The 20,612-nt window shown below is 51.2% G+C and overlaps 5 protein-coding genes and 1 pseudogene across 5 annotated transcripts; 2 read left to right on the plus strand and 4 right to left on the minus strand.

The window, feature by feature from the left end:
* Nucleotides 1–266: 266 nt before the first annotated feature.
* On the minus strand, nucleotides 267–434 carry AA0111_g5531 (hypothetical protein; the record flags this gene model as incomplete). Its single annotated transcript, XM_028651654.1, has 1 exon — nucleotides 267–434. The coding sequence occupies one exon, from the start codon at nucleotides 432–434 to the stop codon at nucleotides 267–269; it is 168 nt and encodes a 55-aa protein (XP_028506748.1).
* A 542-nt stretch (nucleotides 435–976) lies between these two features.
* Nucleotides 977–3,454, minus strand: AA0111_g5532 (hypothetical protein; the record flags this gene model as incomplete). Its single annotated transcript, XM_028651655.1, has 1 exon — nucleotides 977–3,454. The coding sequence occupies one exon, from the start codon at nucleotides 3,452–3,454 to the stop codon at nucleotides 977–979; it is 2,478 nt and encodes an 825-aa protein (XP_028506751.1).
* Nucleotides 3,455–4,858: 1,404 nt separating this feature from the next.
* On the minus strand, nucleotides 4,859–6,726 carry AA0111_g5533 (hypothetical protein; the record flags this gene model as incomplete). Its single annotated transcript, XM_028651656.1, has 3 exons — nucleotides 4,859–6,198; nucleotides 6,251–6,613; nucleotides 6,672–6,726. 3 exons carry the CDS (start codon nucleotides 6,724–6,726, stop codon nucleotides 4,859–4,861), a joined length of 1,758 nt encoding a protein of 585 aa, XP_028506750.1.
* A 5,477-nt stretch (nucleotides 6,727–12,203) lies between these two features.
* Nucleotides 12,204–16,817, minus strand: AA0111_g5534 (annotated as a pseudogene; the record flags this gene model as incomplete).
* Nucleotides 16,818–17,571: 754 nt separating this feature from the next.
* Nucleotides 17,572–18,351, plus strand: AA0111_g5535 (hypothetical protein; the record flags this gene model as incomplete). The annotated part of the gene is made up of 2 exons (XM_028651657.1): nucleotides 17,572–17,635; nucleotides 17,684–18,351. 2 exons carry the CDS (start codon nucleotides 17,572–17,574, stop codon nucleotides 18,349–18,351), a joined length of 732 nt encoding a protein of 243 aa, XP_028506752.1.
* A 348-nt stretch (nucleotides 18,352–18,699) lies between these two features.
* AA0111_g5536 (hypothetical protein) lies at nucleotides 18,700–20,036 on the plus strand (the record flags this gene model as incomplete). The annotated part of the gene is made up of 2 exons (XM_028651658.1): nucleotides 18,700–18,814; nucleotides 18,865–20,036. The coding sequence occupies 2 exons, from the start codon at nucleotides 18,700–18,702 to the stop codon at nucleotides 20,034–20,036; spliced, it is 1,287 nt and encodes a 428-aa protein (XP_028506754.1).
* Nucleotides 20,037–20,612: the final 576 nt, after the last annotated feature.

Below are 20,612 nucleotides of genomic sequence, written 5' to 3' on the forward strand. Positions count from 1 at the left end.
TTCACGATCGTGGTTAGGTATGGTCGTAGTGTTCTGAGGTACGTTGACACTGTGGCTGGGGCTAGGGACGGTGCTCCGGCGCGCATTGTGACCATGATTAGAGGCAGCTGGAGTGGTGGAGTTCCGGGACAGGCTGGCGCTCCAAGAGTGACCCTCTTGGCGGGGGTATTCGACTGCAGAATATTGTTCATGGTATCCAAAATCGTAAGGAGTTAGTTGGGGATATCTAGACCAAGCTACAATGCGAAGATTATATGTGCAGTCTTCTAAGTAGGATGCGGCGGCCAGAACACGTAGTTGATCTTGCCGAAGCATGTTGTCTGTGTAGTCGGGGTCGTAACTGGAATATCCCATGGGCAAAGGTTGACGACCATGGCCATGAGAGCAACTTCTCCGTAGAATACAATTCCGACCATTCCGGCGAACAAGCTCATATCGACGACCATAGCCGTCGCGGTTAGGCATCGTGATTCGTTCAAGTCCGTGATGGGATTCAATGGTCAAGGTCGAGGTCGTAAGCGGTTGACCCTGGGTAGTCAAGTAGTGCTCGCGCTGAGGAAGAAGATTTGGAAGAAAAGATGGTCTGTGAGGTGTTTATCATACAGTGGTGAGCCAACCCTTGAAATGAACCTATCCACTCAACAACTAATGGCAGCGGCTGCCTAGTAAGTGACAACAAGGAGAATAGCAATGGAATAATTAGACTCTAGCACTCGAAATGCAAACGGAGGCGAAGTATGTGCCAAGTAGCACAGGGAATATGTGAAAAAAAAGAAGCACACGGTTCAGTGTTTCACGGAGACTATGAGCAACGATCATATGATGAAGATTGAGTATATACGGAAGAAAGGTCTTCTCATGTCATCCTGTGACTCTTTCAACAATGCAGAGACCATCATGGATATCCAAGCACCCGAAAACGCCGTGCAATATGCAGAGAACAGCAACGATACATCCGTGCAAACATGAAATAGCATCAACGTAGCATGTAACTCAAGTCCGGCAGCCCTGCTACAATGTTTTGAATTACCTGCTCTTCCTCGTTCTTCCTTCGTTGTGCAGAGTTCGTAGCTCCAGTCAGCGGTTGAATCGACGGGGGAGTTACATTCCGTGGGGGTGAAGATCGTGTGAAAGTTTTCGCTGAAGACGCGACACTGGAAGGCCTTGGAGGGGTTTCGAAAACTGAGAAAGGATCTGATGGATCGCGCGTGGCCTGCGCAAGCACTCTTGACGCTGGTGCCGATTCAAAGAAAGAGAAATCAGCATCCGCCCATGCATCTACAGTAGACTCATTTGGCATCGCCGAGAATGGAGGCGGCGTGCTCGGCCGGACGGGTTCTGGTTCTAAGGTACTAGATGCGAATGCAGAGAAATCGTCGTCTTGCGTGTCATTAGACTCCGCAATCTTGACTTCGCTGGAAACAACTTCATTCGCATCGGGCGTGTCATGTGCTGGTGATGTATCGACTTGGACTTGGTGCTGTTGAATAGTCTTTCGAACTGGCTTCGACGAAACCTCGATCTTGATCTTTTCAGGTGTGACAGTGGTAGACCGCTTAGCGGATTTCAAGCGTCCAGGTCCAATAGGCCCTTGTTCAGCATTGAATGGAACAAAACTTTTCGGACCAAAGATCGCCGACGTAGGCGATATGGTGCTTCGTAGGCGCACAATATGCATTGCGTCAGCTGAACGATCCTGGGTCGGTGGAGTCGTGGGAAGTGGCGCAGAAGTTGACACAGTGCTGTCGAGCGTCGCTGGTATCGAACTTGGGAAGGCTGAAGGTGGAGTAGACACTGTAGGGCTTGATATCATCTCACCCCAATCATCTTCATCATCTGTAGGCACATCGGTACGTTGTTCTTGATTGAGGGTGTTGGTGTGAGGAGTGCTGAGCTCTTCCCAGGGACTTGCTAAGGTCGTGGTTGGCGCAGGAGGTGGGATTGCTTTCGTTGCGACAGCCGGCGTTTCAGTCGACGTTTGCCCTTGTGTAACCCCAACGTCGCGTGCAAGGTCGATCGAAACCGCACGAAGCTCCTGTGTCTGGGCATTGACTACAGCTGTAGGCTTCGGCACGACAGGTGGAGATATAGAGCGCAGGCTAGGACTGTCCTGCTTCCAAGGGTCTGTTGTGGTTGTCGTGGAACTCCAGTTGAAAGCGATCGGAGTGTCAGCAGACACAGGAGGAAGGCTTTGTCTTGCCGGTGCAGCTTCGATTACTCGCGGTGTGGGAACGGACGTCTTCGTGCGCAAATGTCCTCTTGGGTTTATAGGTTCTGGAGGTGCTGGTGTGTCCCAGTAGAACGAAGCTCTAGCTCCTGGACCTGTGCCAGAAAGACGGTCCTCACGAGCCCATCTTGCTACCGTCTTGTTTACTTCCGATCTGACCTCAGAACCCGCCCATGTGACCCGAATATAGTTGTCGTCCCCGTTCCCGCTATTGAATTCTCTCATGGTTTGCTTGCGCGTCAACCTGTACCAAGCTTTGCGCCCAGACGTTGAGTATACCGGGTCGTCTGGGGCCTCCTCTGGCTCTTTTGCAGCGCCATCAGGAGGAAAGAGTTCGTCAAGAAGTGTTTTGTCGAGTTCGTATGCACCAGCGTTATGCGAGGCAGCAGCAGCGGCGGCACTCGAGGAGGCCGCAGGCGAACCAGGGCGAGACGTAGAGCGCTCTGATAAGGCCTCTTTTGTATCACCCGCAGCGTCTTGTGTGATCTTTGACTGACTAGAAGGAGCTTCTGTCAATAGAGTATCTTCTGTGGAGGTTCCAAACTCCTCGTCTGCACTATCGTTGCTCGAGCTTTCGACCTCGGGTTCGCTATCCTCGTCGTTCGTTACTTGTGACTGGACCTCCTTCTCGGGTTCTGTTGCTTCTGCAGCCTGTTTCTTAATTACAGTCTCTTCCTCGAACGAGGTTCGCGGCGACTCGGGAGGTGCCTCGTGACGGCTCGCTTCAGACGGGGACGTAGAGGGTCGTGCAGAAGAGTCGTCATCGGGCTGTAATCGGTTCGAAGGAGCGACTGGAGCTTCATCAGAAGCCTTATCCAGCTGTATCGTGGTCGACGTGTCCGAAGTATCCGAAGCTACGTTGTCCGCATCAGAAGTGTCCTCCGTCTGTGCAGCCCACGTGTCTCCTTCCAGCGACAGGCCATCTTCATGTTTCTCTTCTATGTCCCATCCCGGTCCATCTTCAATCACATGCTCATTCTTCAGCGGACTCGGCTCAGCTATGCGCGTGTCCGTAGGTACAGCGACAGTAGTGTCTTGCTCAGATGACGTAGTCCAGTCTCCAAAACTCTCGTCCTCGTTGCCCCATCCAGCATCGTCCAGAAAACCGTTTAATAGCACCGGTGCGGGAGCAAGTGCAGGCGGCTGTGGTGCGGTCACCTCGTTCTTCGTCGGGGACTTTTGGTCGTCGGCATTGTTGTCTGCCCAAGGGTCGCCCCAATGATCCATGGTCGGGCTGCTGCGTCAAGCGTCATAGTGAGTCGCTTCTGCTAGAGAAGCATCACCAAAAACGCAAGCGATAACGAGTTAGTGTGAAAGGTAGGGCGCTGCGAACCGTCCAAGGCCAGCTTACCTCGGGGAGGTGCAGCTTTCTGCCAAGCCGGGAGTCGGACTTTATTCAGCCGGCAAACTTCTCTCCCGAGCAGCGTTCATTCACAACTTCGACATTGACCATGCAACAACAGAAAATCAGAGGGCGAACACCTATTTCAAGGGATATGTTCTGATAATCGCCTATGGAGGGGGGGAAATCATCTGGACATTGCATTTCACGACTTTACTTCTTGCTCCATCATTTGTGTAGAGGAACATCACTAACAACGCAGCACATACATTGTAAATTCATGATATTCTCATGGCTTCACACCTTCGTCGGTGCTTTCTCCAAGGTTGCCTCTCACGACATGGTATCTCCTCCCGAACCTACTATGTACATCCCAACCAAGACTCCATGATGCAACCCCCCACAAACCCATGTTCGTAGTCCGCCAACTGCGCAATACCACAAAGCAGCTAGCAAAGTATGCTCACAGAGATAGTCGGCAGGACGATTTAGCGGTTCAGAATAGTTCGGGAAACTAACATATCGTACGGGAGCTATCTTCGTGTTCTTATGGCTTTTGTTTCTATTTTAGATTGCTTTCAATGGGTCACTGTTACGGTCATCGTGGTTGTTGCTTGCTATCTACCTTGTCGAATTGCCATCACTTATACGAACCCAAGAATGATAAGCATTCAGCTGTCGCGCGATGCATTGTTATCAGAGACCTGGTTTTGCCCGATGCAACAACGTTCACGCTCCTCAATCTCAAAACCTGACGTTTAGAGCTTTCAAGACTTCCTTTCAGATTCATTGGCTCGTTAGATAAAGCTCATCTCTTCCTTCATTACGACTGCGTAGATCCATCGTGATCATTATACCGGATGTCCGCCATTCCGTGCGCTGCACCAACCCTGTGGTAACCTTGGAGTAGACCCACTGTGGGCCTGGATCGTCTTGCAGTAGATAGCTGTCTGTGCGTGAGTAAGACGGGTTGCACGGACTGTCCAAGTGGGTCATCATCCCAAGCATAGATTGACTGTCAAGCATCACACATTATCGGTTCAGAGTTGAGGTTCGTGCAAGACGCGACGTGAATGACATTCAGTTTCTCAGGTCGCTATGCAAGAAGACTGCTCAGATGCTCGCATCCGTAAAGAACATAGAAAATGAGCGCTCAAGATGTAAGCACATCGAGGCAAGCCATAAACGCCGGATGAACATGCAACGCCGAATACCAAGACGTCTAGAAAAATATTACTCCATAATCCACCGCTTTTCGCACAATGCTTTCGTTATCTTCTTGAGCTCTATTATCGGACTGACTCGATGATGGAAATGTCGTCTACTGCGTCCTCGTCCATGTCATGATGCATAACCTTCTTAAGACCATTGTCGATTTGAACGGCACCAACATCCTCTTTGGGAACCCAGAATAATTGGACCATGCCAAAGATGGCAGCAGCAGCAAGGGCGAACCAGGCTGCCGCGGATCCTCCGAGGGAGTAGATCAATCCGATAAGAGGTGAGGAAATTGTTCTCGCCAGACAGCAGGCCGACATAGCGATACCATTGACACGACCAAGGACGAGGGGCGATGGAACGGCATTCTTCATCAGGATCAGGGCGCATGGGAACACGATGATACCGAAGAATGCCTGCAGGAAAAGCGAAAGGTAGATACCCGGGGTCTCGAGCTCATGGGGAAAGGCGCTGATGAAGGGCACAATCAGGTAAGTGATCGGGTAAAGAATAATCATCCAGATGAATGAGTTCCAGACACCAGCCCATTCGACAAAGATAGGGAAGATGAAGCCCTGGACAAAAAGAGTGATGAAGCCGTTGACCGTGAGGAATTTCCCGACGTCTGGTAGATCCATTCCTAGTCCGCCCTGGAAATCTAGGCCAGTCGTTGTAGGTGTATCAAGGATGTAAACCGGGAGGATCGAGATGAAGGCCATTTGGTGGAAAGCAAAGATGGACATAGCGAGGACGATCATGACTACAGTTCGGTTGAAGGTCTTGCGGGGTTTCGGGGTCGGCCCACCGCGCATGGGTAGCACGTCCTGCTGGATCTTGATCGAGTGCATGGTTCCAAAAGATGAACGGCGGATATCGAACCTTTGGTCGAAGGGCATGGGCATACCCTCTTCCAAGAAGGAAGCTCTTTTGCGGATCTGTCGAATGCTGCCAGAAACGGACATGGAGGCCAACCTGTCGCGCGTGTAGCTAGCAATGGAGCCACGGTGCCGCATAGAGCCAGCGGTTGAGCCTCGGGCCTCTCGGTTCGCATGCGGGTGGTTTGCGGGTGGTCCAAGAAGACGGCTTCGCTCGTTCGCAGGGGTTTCGTTGATGGTATCCAGGTGGTCGTGGTAATCATGCTGTTCATGGTGGTCCGCGATACCGTTTGCTCCCTCCTCCTTCTCTTCACGGACAAGTGTTTCCTCCAAGAAGATCATACCCTGGAGGATGGCTAGCATAATCCCAATGGCTGCGATGAGGTTAGGGAGAAGATACGGGTAGCGTCCGAAGAGACCATGCTTGTCGAAAGCATGAGGGTAGAGTCGTGCCGGTTGGGCGAGGAAACCACCCATTGCTGAACCGATAATCCCGCCCACCGTCCAGACGAAGGGCTGTGTCGCATATGCACGCGCTTTCTCTGGTTAGATGGACATGCGGGATGGGGTATTCCGCGATTCACTCACGCTCGTGGGCCGGATTCTTGACCGCCTCTGCGCCCATGGTTTGCATGATTGCAACGTTTCCATTCAATGCACCGCCGATAAAGCGCGCAAGCAGCGCGACCCAATATGTCTGCGCAACACCGAACAAGAGACTTGACAGGGCAACGCCGAGCAGACCAATAAGCGCGACGGGTTTCCGGCCGTAGACATCAGAAACCATTCCCCATAACGGGGCTGTCATGGCCTCGGCGATGGCGTAAGCGGACACCAAGAGTCCAGCGTAGAAAGAAGCATCGTGTTTGCTAATTCCCAAGTCCTGAACCATGAGGGCCGAATAGGCCAGGATAGAGTTGAAAGCGAGAGGCTCGGAGAATCGGCATATTCCTACGCGGTGGTCAGAAACATCCAATCACAATGACATCACTGCAGCCGCCACACATACCGAGAATAATGAGCTGCTTGGTGGGGAACGGCGCGTCCTTTGGATCGGGAGGCATACTGGCAGTATTACGATTACTAGAGAATGGAGGTTGAAGAGTTTCGCATAATAACAGAAGATGGGAATCAAGGTTTTACGGGCAACAGCTTATCATAGCGCCACTAGGTGAGAGCAAGCGCGGGCCGACAGATTCCCCTCAATGGATTCGCGACATGCACCATGCCCCAACAACTAGCGTTTCCCGCATTCGCGATAAACGTGCTGCAGCCTCGCCGTTCCCTGTTAGATGCAGACACAAAACTCGCTTGTGCCGCCTCAATTCCGATTGCTTGAAAACCCCCGGCCGTTGAACTCATGTTTGGAAGCACCCTTCCGACGAATGCGGCTGCGCATGCTGGGACCGATACACGCCAGCTCGCCGAACTCCGTCAAATTTGCCTGCCAGATTTGCTGTTTGCAGGTGTCAACCGGTCGATTGAGTTTTACTAGGCTAGATCTTGGACATGCCCGGGGCGGGTTACCCTTGTCGTTCGATTCATACGTCATAGTGAGAATGACCGCCAAGGGGTGCTGCAGTTGAGGCAGGCAAAGCAACCCTGTCTCAACTATTGGCTTGCTCACCGTACTTTCCACGGTCGTAGCTTGCACGGCTGCCGCGGACCATGGAATCTCACCATTTGCTTTGTTCGACAAAGACATCGAAATCTAAAGCATCGATCATCCTGCTAGCAATGCCCAAACTCCACAGTGCGAGCATCTGAGAGGCCTGCGGGCAGTTCCCACAGAGGTCGTGGTTCCTTTTAGATTTGTTGAGTAACATGTCAGGTCAAGCCCACGCGGAACTTGGTGGCGCTACCGAGCGTCACGAGGCATCCTTCTTTCGACACACCTTCCTGTGTGCCATGAACAATATCACTCTACTCTGCAGCCTCCGCGAAACCTCATATCTTTGAGTAGCATCCTGCACCAATGGCAGGCCAAGGAAATGACATGCATCCGCTTGCGTTATCCGCTGAGGCTCACGAGACCCAATCGCCATCAACACCATTGTCTACCCCGCGAGACCTGTCGCACCTCTTCTTGTAAGCGGTGTGACAGAGCACTACTGAGGTGCGGGTGCGGATCCGATCATCGCTGGTCTGCATTCTGGTGATGGTCTGATCATGTGATATCGCGTCAAGCCTAAGCTCAGCGGATACATTTACGTCAACGATCTTTTCTTTTCTCATTCACGATCGTATTTCGCACGCTACAGGCCGTACCTGCCCCCTCCACGATAACTACCGAGATGACACAAATCAACGCAGCCGCAGCTTCGCCTATCGATCCGATCGCTTTTACATGTTCGCTTCCGTGCGTGAAATGAGCAGCGATCCGTCTCATCTCCCAGTTCCGTGCCTGGCGCTAACAGTCCCATTAATAGAAGGTAATGGCTCTTCCACTGTTCTAGATGCTCTTGTTAGTTTGAGCTTGAATCATCTCGGTTTCACGTCTTTCACGAGTCAGCGATTATCCTGTGTGCCGCATTGCAGGCAGTCCACGATTGGAGCATTGCGTTTTGATGCTTCGTTAATCTCATCCACCGTTCATCGAACGATCTCTATATTGCACTGCATCAAGCCACCATCTCCCATCTCTTTCATTGACGCGCCTAAACTTGAAGTCGTGACGAAGATGACTGCGACACCCATGCAGGTACCCACTTAAAGTGGTCTAGTCGGCTCGCTTCGTCCCGACCGTGACTTTCCAGCCCCTAGGACGTACCTTGGAAGACTGTCTTCTAAATGACAGCGTTATGCGGCGCCACGGCATAATGATTTCCTGCTATTCGACAACTGGAGCCACAGACCCCCACGCTATGTGCTGTCAATTCGCGCTCTACTTACGGCCTTGTTTTGGACATTTGCCCCTAACTCTTCCTGTCCTTCTAATGCTTCCGGCGGATTGTACGACTTTGATGTAAGCAGCACACGACGGATTACTATCGAACCCTCTACGGTCAACCTGCTGTTCTTATGCCAACAATGCTCACGAGCGTGTGTGTGTCAAGCTGAATTGACACTAGCAATCTATAGAGAGCCAGCATGCGTACAGGTGATATGATTTCCTTGTCTACATCTGGCCTCAGGAGGTACATGATGTTAAAACCAGTCTTGGGAGTCGCTGAGATCTGAGAGGAGATGAGGAGCGCTGGCTTTATCACTACGGAGATCGATGAAGAGTACTACCGAATGGATTATGTCGGCAACTTACGGCCCAGACCACGAGATGGTGCAAGACGTCTACCTGGAGTCCGTCAAGAATACATGCGCTAGATGGTTGACCCCGCTCATAGCGTTGTTAGTACCATCCTCAAGCCACGAACATCACCGGTCACTAGTAAACAGCTTCCCAACCAATGTGTGCCTCCTTTGTTTTGCCAACGATTTCCAAGAGTGCAATACCTACCGTTATACATATTTTCAACATAACGCTGAACCACTTTTGCTATCCGTCAAGCACCAAAATGCCTAGATTCAATTGCCGCAGCCTTTTTCGACGACGGTCTACATCATCTCCTGCAGTCTGCCAAAGGAATTGTCTGCAATGACACCAAGGTTGCTGTGAGAAGGATACGTCCCTTGCGCCAATACTCTCTGCGGCGGTCTAGTCGCCACTTGCGATAGTGGTTGTACCCATTCACTGTATTGCCGTTAATGTAACACAGTTGTCAATGCTCTCGAGCCTATACTCGACCAAAAAGACATGATCGTTATGGAGGTTAGAGGACTTAGCAACCTACGCTTATTTACGACGCTTGGGAGCTGCGCTGTTTGGAGTCGATGTCAAGTACTGTAGATGAGTTTAGCAAAGGCACTAAACGGTCAGTTGATAGTATCGAGACTCTCATGTCAGGCCACAACAATATGCACAGATTCTCTTACGCCAAAACATTACTGTAAGGGCCATCGGGTGGAAAATCTCTAAGCGGTACAGTATTTCATTTCCTGTTAGCCTATTCATAGTATTGTTCGAGCTTTCAAACATATATGTAGGCATAATACTCCCAGTTGGCATGTCAAATGACATCTTAGGTTTGCTATAAAGACCAATCAGCACACTAAAACACAAACTGATCTCCGATAATCCTGCCTTTACTTCTCGCCAGAATCAGCTGTATTCCAATTTCCGCTTTGAACCCCAGCCGGCCGCCCAAAGCGCAAAGTTCAGCGACCGCAATCTTGCGCTCAAAACATTGATCTGAAACTACGGCAAGCTCGTGGAAAGAACGATGCTCCTAGCGACAGAGACCACCACCACCAAGGCAGATAAAGCGCAAAGTACGACCAGAGAACATCTCAATACAGTCCCAGATTGAAACGATATTATGCAAGAAATCGCTGTTCTAATCCAGAGCATACCTAGGTAAAGCTAGGGCCCTGTTTGCCTTGTTCCAGGAGTAAATGATAGAGTCGGAGAAGATTGACGACCTGCAGCTGAAATTATCGCATAGTTCTGATACCGGTTGTCAAAGTCTCAAGACTAGCCATATACCTACAGTGACTGGTATGCAAATGCTGGGGTTGGTAAACAAGTTTAGTGCCTTTATTGAGAGTCCCTATAGCTTCGTCAATGAAGTCAACAAGATAGAGGCGGGTAGGCTAAAAGATCATGATGCGGTTTGGAAGAAGGCGGCGGGTCTGAATGGCGATTCTGGAGATGATGAAGAATCTATCAAGCTTGTATTCATGTGGAGTGAGATGGGCCTTTGAAGGTAACATGCAACAGTGGTAAATGTAGGCGGTTGCAGGTTTCATGATAGGGGGATAGTGCAAGGAAATGGCTAAGATCAAGCTCACATCCTTCGTTGGGAGCTGAGGCTTGACACATGATATGGTTTTCCGGACAACTACCTGCCACATTGCACAATTGCCCATGATGCGCGATGCCAGCTTTCTAAGTTACTCGGCCGTCGTCAGTTCTCGTTAAGATGATACAAAAAAGAACACGGCACCGCCTCACTTTCGAAGCTTCATGGATTCTTTACCTATTCTATTTGTCATTCTACGTTGATCTGCAACGCCGGGGACCACGTCCACGTGGAACGGAACATAAGAAAACGTGGTACGGAGCAAATCCGAACACGTGGAAGCAGCCACGTACTTGAGATTAACGTCTTGTTATCCGTTTCATGATTAGTGCGGCTGAGGAGTGGCGTGCACGTCATCCTCTTGGTTGCTTTTTCCCGCCAAGAATACATCACACGGTGCACCAAATGAGCAAGACAGAACAGTATAGTAAAAAAATGCTGTTTCATCGACCGAATACCCGGGCTGAACGAGGCTGTATATGGGTTGGACTACTATCCAAAAACGTGTCGTTTTGAGGGATGTGAGGTCATCTGACTTTGAGTTATGCGTAATATGTTCCCCGGGATGACGTCCTGGACGTGATGAAACTCCAGAAGACGAGTGTGAGCAATCACCTTTCTGTAACGGATACTGTAGGTAATCGAAACAGCGTTTGAAGAAACCCGAAAGACTTCGGGCTTTTGACTTCGTGAGAACCATTGTCGCCGAACCCCCCACGACGCACAAACCTTCTCTTTGCATATGTATAGCAACTTGTCGGTACGAAGACCAAAAGAAAGAAGAACCTCAAAAGAACCATCCAACCATCCCAGATCTAAATACCACCTCTCCCAGCTCCACGATCAATAGAGAAATCAAGCACCCATTCACTCTTGCAACCCTACAATCAATCTTCCTATCCTATACAACCATATCAATAGCGACCACAACACCAGACCCCCACCAACCAACTACTTGTCCTGCGATCAAAGATGCCAGCAGCAACACCCTATCGCTGCTCTGGGTGCGATTTCCCTAATCCCGCTTCGCACAACGGCCCCTGCCTGAACAACATCGCCTACTGCCCCAAATCAAAGGGCGACTGGTTCTGCGCTAAATGCCCTAACATAGTGCCAATCGCACTAGGTCCCGACAAGGACGGAGTGTACCGCTGTGATAAGTGCAGGGCGCCGTTCGACCCAAAGTACAAGTACACACCGCCGGTTCGGAGTTGGAGCTCGGCGGAGAGGAGGAAGGGGACCGAATATGAAAGGATGGGGGAGAGATGATAGATACGGAATGAGTGCTCGACAGCGAACGATCAAAACATATGTGTTGGGATTATGCCCATGGGGACGAGTATGCTCTCGATGTAATGGATGTAAAGGCGCACCTCGTTATGAGACGAAAAAATGGTCCTCGGCATGGCGCGCTCAAGTGCCTTCGGAAGGATTTTGGTACGCCGAATACTCTGTATACCAATTGCAGCAAGAGGAAGCCGCGGGACGGTGACTTGGTTGGTTTAGGGACACGGAGTTTTTGGAACGGGCTTTGGGAAAGGGTCTAGTGTGCAGAAGTGGTTGGGATCGAGAGTAGCGGAAGGAAATATGTTTACTAAATTGAAGAAACAAATTATCAATGCGCTGATTTCAGTTTTCCTATTCATCCGTGTATTGTTGAGCATGCCATATGCTTGTGGCTTGAATTACTCTTGATGTGTACAGTCGCTTCGTGCACCACTCACACCGATTGCAAAGTCTTCGCGTATCCGTGACAACGCACTTTGCTCCTCATCGTCTTCGACTTCGTTATCGACCTCGAGTTCTGCATCGCTGTTCCTGCTATCCGCGCCATCGCTGCCATTCTCGTCTAGAACCTCTTCCTGCTCCTCGTCATTGTCCGATTCGTCATCTGTGTCGTCTTCTTCCATTTTGTTCGCATCGCGAGGATCATGACCAAGCTCAGGTTTTATCTTGCGCTCGAAGTCCTCAGCGTGTGCATCACGGAAGATATCGCCGACGTGTGTAAATGCGCGCTGCAGGGGAGATGGGCGAAATTCGTCTAGGGGACCGCGGCGCTTGCGAGCAGGCGACTGAGACTGTCCAAGTTCTGCTCCTGTGGCTGTAGCAGGACGACGAACCTGGTCCTCTGTCGGTGTCCGTGGACGATATTCATCAGGCTGTTCCTCGTCAATCTGTGTAGGCCCGCGCGGAATCCCCGAGGTGTGGTCTTCCTCCACCTCAGCATCCATGGGTACATAGTATGGCAGTGGTACATCCCTGCTTGCCCGGAATCGACCAACGTTTGTGCAGTGCTCGTTCTCGACACGGAAGATGGACCACATGCCTCTCCTGAAGATCTCACTGAGCGAGACACAGAAAGAGGTGACAGCCGAGTGTTGTAATTGCAGGGGTGTAACAGTATACATCACCCAGTTGAATCGCAGGATTGGATCAATGCACATGGCAGTGTAGTACCACCACACCTTTTTGTACCCAAGTTCCTTCCGCAAGAATGGGTGCTTGGCATGCGGGTCACCGAGACTCCAGTCGTAGTAAATGTCCCAAAAGCTCGTGTAGATGCCGTTAATGGTTGCGAAAAGTATGAAGACTGCCTTGGTGGACGTCTTCTGATCCATACGGTAAATGCTGATGGAGGCATAGAACAGGATAGTCGCCATGTACTTTCCGCCGTTAAGTAAATGAGGGAACTTGTTTCCGGTGTCTTTGTAACGACGTAGACATTGCATCAATCGCCATATACCTGGCAACGTACTGAGAAACCCGGTAATGCGCAAGTGAGATGAGTTGCATTGCGGTGGGTTGTTCCAGTCGTGCGCGTAGAGACAAAAGAACAACGCGATACCCTAGGACTTTCAGTATTGAGACAAGGATGCGTTTGGCTAACTTACACTCATGCTGTAGGTGAGGGAACAGAACATATCGCCGAGGTAGAAGTCTCGCCATTCGACAGGGTAAATACCAGCGAGCAATAGGCGCCACTGGTATTGCGTTAGTAGAGATACTAACAAGCGCGACTAGAATACTGACTAGCGAGTATAGCAACCACATGCGGGTACGGAAGTAAAATATCTTCAAAGGATTGAATAACAGCAAAACCGATATGCCGATAAGAATGACCGGATAGTAGAGATAAAGATTGTCTCCCCCAACCTGATGAAAGTTGATTTGCATACATAGTCCAAGCATGAACAAAGTCCAGCAAGGAAGCTGTCGTGGGTTAGTGTTAGAAACAGTATAGACATGGTCACTACTGACCTCTGCAAGTTGCCTCCAGTCCAAGTGGTGGCGGGTATCATATTCGAAAATGAAAACGTAATTGATCTTGTGCTCGTGCCAGACCCGACACGCCATGCAGAACAAGAGAAGAAGAAAGTTGATCAGGAAGTATCCAGCGTAGATCTGCAGTAGATAGCTCGTGTTCATCGCAAGCACGGAGCCGTCAGGATCATGCAAATCCGTTATCTGACTTGCTTTGATGAGCCCCTGGATGCCAAGTATGGTACCCGCTGACAACAGCAGACCGTTACGGAATGTGTTGTCTGTGTAATCGCCTGCTCGTGCGATCTTGATGCGCAACTTCCCGATGGCAACTTTATGGTTGCCTTTCTCGAAGTATCTTGCGTATAGGTCCTCGGTTGCTCGGATGTGTCCCTCGATTACATCGCTATTCACAAACCAGGCTTGGTTCACCTTCTCGTTCATGTAACGCGATGACGGTCGCGCGTTGACGGTTTTATCGTACTTCTTGTTGATCTTTCGGAAGGCAGTCCGGTTCAGTAACGCATAGGACTTCAGAAGCTCCAGCCCTCGATAGTACTCTTGTAGTGCAACCTTGAGCTTCCGTTTCGCTGTTTGATACGGCACATCGGGCAATTCGGGCCGTCTGGTAAAGTCGCGGCGACTATCGGGGTGGTCTTTGGGCTGGAGTGCTGCTGGCGTCGCAAGCTGTGTTATGTTCTTGGTGCTCTTCCCATATTTGCCCGCGTTGATGGCGTCTAATGCAGCATCTATGGGGTTAAGGAAAGCATCTTTGAGGGTGCCTCCGTTCTTCCTGTTGACCTGCTGATTCTCGTCACCTGAGCTGCTATTTTGGCCGTTGCTCAGGACATATTTCCCATCATGCTTCTTGCGAGCCTTGGCGTTCATCTTATCGGTCTGGCGCTTGATGACATCGTCGATACGTCGGTCCCGCATGATGTGAAGTTGGTCGCGGAGGACAGATAGACGCTTGGTAGCCTCGTCTTCCTTGTGCTTGTAGAACGTCTCGATCTTATCCAATTCGCCATCAAGAAAGTTGAAGAACTCGGCTTGGCGGAAGTCAAGATCACGGTAGGCTTCGAGTGGGACATCACCCGGGCTATCTGGAGGTGTCTTATTGCTTAGCGAGAATATTCGGCGTACTGACGGACGCGACTTGTGCTGGGTGATGGGTCCTGGCAGAGAGTTCATGCGCTGGGGAGTGAAGACGCTCTTGTATCTGTTTGGCAGCGAGTTGTGATGCTTATTGGGCGAGACAGTCTTTCCGATCTCGAAGGCGTTGTCATTGCCATTTTCGTTTTCCACAGGAGACGGAAGCTTGACTGTCTTCTGCCTCCGCAGTGACGCGCCTGACGCACCTTCGACTTGTGGGGAGACATTGTCGGGATCGAGAGCTGCGCCAGGGAGCTTCAGAGACGGCGGGGCTCTGGCTTTGGCTGCAGAGCTGTTCTGCGTGCCACCAGACAGATTCCCACCAAAGCTGCCGTAGTTGTTGGCCCAGTCTCGGCGATCGCTCCCGCCCTGAGTCAATGGCTCTTCTTCGGGTGTGCGTCCAGTCCGGTCGCCATTCTCTCGCTGTTGCAGGCTGTGCTCACTCCGGCTGTTCGTTATGGCAAGGGCCCTCAGGTCTCCAGGGTCTCTCGTGCTGCCCGTCTCGCCTTGTCGCGCATGGTCGCGATTGAGGTACGTGTATTTCGGAGCCGCATCAAAGGGCGAGGGGAGGACGTTGGTGCCGCGTCGCCGGAGCCGTGGGGTGGATTCTACGTTGCGGAGGGCCCGACTGATGGCCTTGAGCTTCTTTTTGCCAACCTGTAGGCACCATCAGTCAACTGCGGTGGTGCTAGATAAGGGCTAGCGGAAGTCGGCATCACCTTGTAGTCTAAGTACTTGAGCCGCCACTCCGGAACGAGATCGCGCTCTAGTTCTCTGTTGCAGTCAGTCCTGTGGCTGGTGATACTCGAACGCGCTGTCTCACTTCGCAAACTTCATCACTACGTCGTTGGCGCGTCAACCGCGAAACACGATGAAAGGAGGGCACAAAAGCGCGTTTCTTGCAGGCTCATCAGATCCCACAGGGTGACAATATATCGGGATCCGACCTGTTGAATGTGTGTCGGTAACCGCAAAGATGGTCGTGTGCTACTTTCCAGCACTTCGAACGTAATGCGAGCGCCGTCACGCTGAGGTGTGTCTATCGCGGAGGAGATTTGCACGAATCATGCACGCACTTGGCAAGATTGGCGACATTGGCGACAACGTCATACCTTGTCAGGCTGTGGACCCCCTCATTCACCCTAATAACAGGACCCGATCCGAATGTATATCAACACATCTAGGCATGGCAGTGGCTGACACCGTTCGCGAAACACGTTGGCAGTTTTGAGAGGCTGACCAAAAGCAAGGGTGCGCATTTCAATAAGCTAGTCATTTATTGGTTTGTTCATTCCTTCTACGAGACTGCACCAATCATAGTCTTCTCTGCTCCGCTACCATCCGCGTCGCTCGAACCTCTCTGGGCGACCATATTGCTGGGGGTTGTACTGGTCGGCCTCCTGGTTCTCGATGTAGTGCTCGTCGTACATGCTCTTGGCGTGTTGTTCCGCGCTTCGCTTCGCCTTCTCGCGGTCGAACCAGTCCTCGCCCTTTGTCTCAGCAAGCTTGTCTACCTACAGATCCCGATTAGTATCCATCTCGTCTTCCTACGTACAAAATGCTTACCTCGGCACCTGCGAAGCCAGCCAGTAGCTCTTTAGCGAATTGGTGGGATACGGGCTTGCCTGCATTAGGTGTCAGCGTAAGATGGCAGTTACAAGAGAGGGAACACTTACCCTCCTTGCGCTGATGGTCCTCGAAAGCTTTGAACCCAGCGAAGGCAGCTCCTCCAGCGATCACCTCATGTCCCAAGCTAGACTTGTTCTCCTCGAAGTTGTCGTTCTCGTATACCTTCTGGTAGTTGTCTTCGTTGTTGTCTGTACGATGAAGATTAATATCAGATTCTCTTGAACGATCAGGATGGAAGACTTACTCCAGAAGCCCATTGTGAAGATATGAAGTGGAAATGTGAATACAAGTAAGGTTCTTTTGCTGTTGAAGTGTTGAGAGGATAGTGTTTGAGTGCAGTGTCCTAGAAAGCGTACCTGACCTCGCTTTAAGTATCTCTCCGCAGCCAGCTGCTGCCGGTCGGCGTCATAGGCGGCCAGCATTCATGCAACTGTTGGCAATACCAAATCATCCACCAGGGCCGATTGTGCCCCTCTCTTTCTCATCGCGCAGCCATCCAGGGACCACTTGTGGCACAGCTATGAAGCATACGCAGGGTCCTTGAGCTCATTCTCGCGCCACATTACGCGCCAGCGCACGAACGGCTCCATCTTAGTGGACCATGTGTCGTGTTGGTATGTTTGGAGTATTATGATCAGCCAATTGTGGTATAGATGCGTGCGTAATGAGCCAGGATGTGGACGTCAGACCGGCGGGATGCACGGCAGGCCAAATAAGCTTCCTTGGTAAAGCTTAGCCTCGCATGACAGAGCGGCTGGAATCTGGTATCGAGGAGCTGGAGCTGTAGAAAGCTCCGGTCGTAAACGACTGGACGTACAGAGACCTGCACGATAGCTTTTGTTTTTGTACGAAGGTCCAGAACCATCTGTGGGTGAAGATCCGCGTTGTTGCTTGATCTTCCTGTTGAAAGCTTGGTAGGCTAGCGAGCGAGCATCTCCCGAAACTCCGTGATCGTACCTGTTGCCTCAAACTCCACCATGTGCTCAGCCACAACGCCATCTTCACAGCAACATGCCGGGCCGACTCCCTACCAAAGCTGACTTTCCGTCGTCAGCGACGCTCAGCATCACGCCACGTATGTCGCATTCGGCAGTGTTACTCCTACTTCTACTGACTTTTGCAGCACCGTCTTCGCAGCCGCCCACCAACATCTTGATCCTCCTACACGGACTCGGCGATACGAACGCACCCTTTACGAAGCTCGGTGAGCAGCTGAATCTACCTGAAACAGCATGTCTCGCCTTACAGGCACCGAACCCCGTGCCGTTCGACCTCGGTGGAATGCACTGGGGTGAAGACATGATCTTCGACTCCAGTACCGGCGAGATGGACATGGATACCGGTCTCCAGGGGTCAACACGCCTGGTACTAGACCAGATCATCCGCGAAGGTCTCATTGGGAAATGTGGCTACAAAGGACGAGAGATCATGATCTTTGGATTCGCGCAAGGCGGCATGGTCGGATTGCAGGTTGCAGCCGAGCTCGAGGAAGAACTAGGCGGGGTAATAAGTATCGGTGGGCCACTCTCACAATCAGTGTCCCTGAAAGCTCTGCAGAACAAGAGCAAGACCCCGGTGCTGGTATGCAAGGCAAACAAGAAGTCTGCAGTCACGGACAGTGCTACGACGAAGCTGAAAGACGTTTTCGACTATATCGAGTTCAAAGAGTGGAAGAAGAACGGCGACGGTATGCCAAGTAGTCGCGAAGAGATGCTGCCCATTATGCAATTCTTCGCACGCAGGTTACGAAGTACCAAAGGAGTTCCTGCAGATAGCGTTGAGATCAGTTAAGCAAGTCATTCATCGCGCTCCGAAAGGCCTTAGTATGGTGAACGACATCTTTCACAAGACCATCATGGACGTGTGGCGCCTTTCCAAGTGCTGGGTAGGTAGCAAGGCTGGATGCCAGAGTTTGGCGACTAAAGCGGCTGCGATTAAATCGAATTCAATACGAAAAGCTCACTGGTCTCACTCCATCATTGTTGCTCTTAGCCCTCCTGCTATCGCTCCTTCCCATTCTCGTGATGCGCGGGGTGTGGTCCAAGCTTCTTCTACGTCACCCGTATTCTCGACCACCATTCGCTCGTCTACTTTGAACCTCTTAAGATCCTCTCACATCTCTCACCGCCAAACACCATCATGGCAGTGCCGAGGAATTCCTTACGGGGCTTTCTTACACACGCGAGAGGCGCTCTCCGGAGCGCTATTGAAACCAGTCAGAAGATTACATTCGTCATTGGCAATGAGTCTGCGGGTGAGCATGACTTCTGCTCCACAATGGCGCTCCAAACTCATGAATTACAGACCTTGATTCGATGTCATGTTCTATTCTATACGCGTACATTCGGTCTATGTCACCGCCCAAGAATGCCTTTAGTCCAATTTACGTGCCAATCACGAATATTCCAGCTGCTGATATTCAGCTAAGGCCGGAATACCTTGCCGTATTTAAACACGCCAATATTGAGTCGAAGCACTTGATCACGCTTGATGACTTACCCGCGCTATCCGACATAGAGTCGAAACTTGCACCTGAGAATACCAAATGGATTTTGGTAGACCACAATGCTCTGCAGGGTCAATTAGGCAAGATGTACGCTGAGCGCGTCGCTGGCGTCATTGACCACCATGATGATGAAAAGAAAGTTCCAGAGGACACAGGTGAGGAGCCGAGGATTATCGAGAAGAGTGGCAGCTGCACTAGCTTGATCGCAAACTACTGTCGGCCATCGTGGGATATGGCTTCGCTATCTGCCCTGTCTTCTGGAGCAGCTCATGCGCAGGGTGATAGCATGTCCAATGACGCTGCCTTTGTTCAGCGCTGGGATGCGGATATTGCCCAATTAAGCTTGGCCAGTATTCTTATTGACACGGCTGATCTCCATGACGAGAACAAAACGACCGAGCATGACCGTAAGGCTGTCGAGTACCTGGAAGCTAAGATTATGCTTTGTCCCCAGCTAGCTGCAAGCTTCGACCGAACCAGCTTCTACAAGGAGATCAATGCAGCAAAGAAGGACATTGGAAGCCTAAAGCTGCAAGACATACTTCGGAAAGATTACAAGCAGTGGGACCAGGGTGGTCTGAAGCTCGGCGTCAGCTCCGTTGTCAAGTCTATCGAGTTCCTCCAAAACAAGGCTGGTGACGAAGCAAGCGCTCAGACAGCTGAAGCATTCCTCGCAGCGTTGAAGGAATTTGCAAAGGACCGGGATTTGGACATGTATTCCCTGATGACCACATCCACAGGTTCAGATGGCGGTTTCCAGAGAGAGCTGTTATTATGGGCCTTCAACGACGGCGCCGTGTCAGCTGCCAAAAACTTTGCCACGAATTCAAAAGACGAATTGGGATTGGAGGAGTGGCAGAATTCCGACGACATTGACGGCAAGAGGGAGTGGAGAAAGACTTGGTGGCAACGACAAGTGCAGCACAGTCGGAAACGTGTCGCACCTCTACTCAGGGAAGCCATGACTTGACTATGGGTGCAAGAGGGCAAGCTCTGATGGAGCCGTGAAGACCATCGATCGGGTGCAATGGTGCCGGTAGAGCGCTACGCTGGCGCGTTGGTGTCGGATTAGCGGGATCACCACACTTTCCTATGTCTTGCATTGTAGATAGGCGCTTAGCAGCAATTGGGCACGTAAGCGTCAGCCCAAGTGCCGTTGGGTACGTCGGTGGGCCATAGGTACCTGAGGAAGGAGCGGTCTGTATGCGGCAACTCGTGGTGGCGGGGTATTTCGCACGCGACTAGGACCGGCAGATGGGCACAATGATCTCCGACACCCAAATTTGGGGACACGTTTAATGGAACATTTCAACGCCCACGCAGAAGATTGTTATCTCGTAATGTTACGATCGCGATAGAGCTGCCACCCACTAGGACACCGGTGCAGACGCAATGCTGCTGCAAACATGCAAAAGGAACGAAGCTCCGCAGCGTGTGCAGCAATAGCTCCAAGCAGAAGATGCTGCAGATAGTTTAGTATGTGGTGCGACAGCGAGGCTCATTGGACGGCGACGGCATATACATGGCAAGATGATGAATGATCTGG

The sequence above is a fragment of the Alternaria arborescens genome (genome assembly GCF_004154835.1).
Source record: "Alternaria arborescens strain FERA 675 chromosome Unknown contig_11, whole genome shotgun sequence".
Classification (NCBI taxonomy): domain Eukaryota; kingdom Fungi; phylum Ascomycota; class Dothideomycetes; order Pleosporales; family Pleosporaceae; genus Alternaria; species Alternaria arborescens.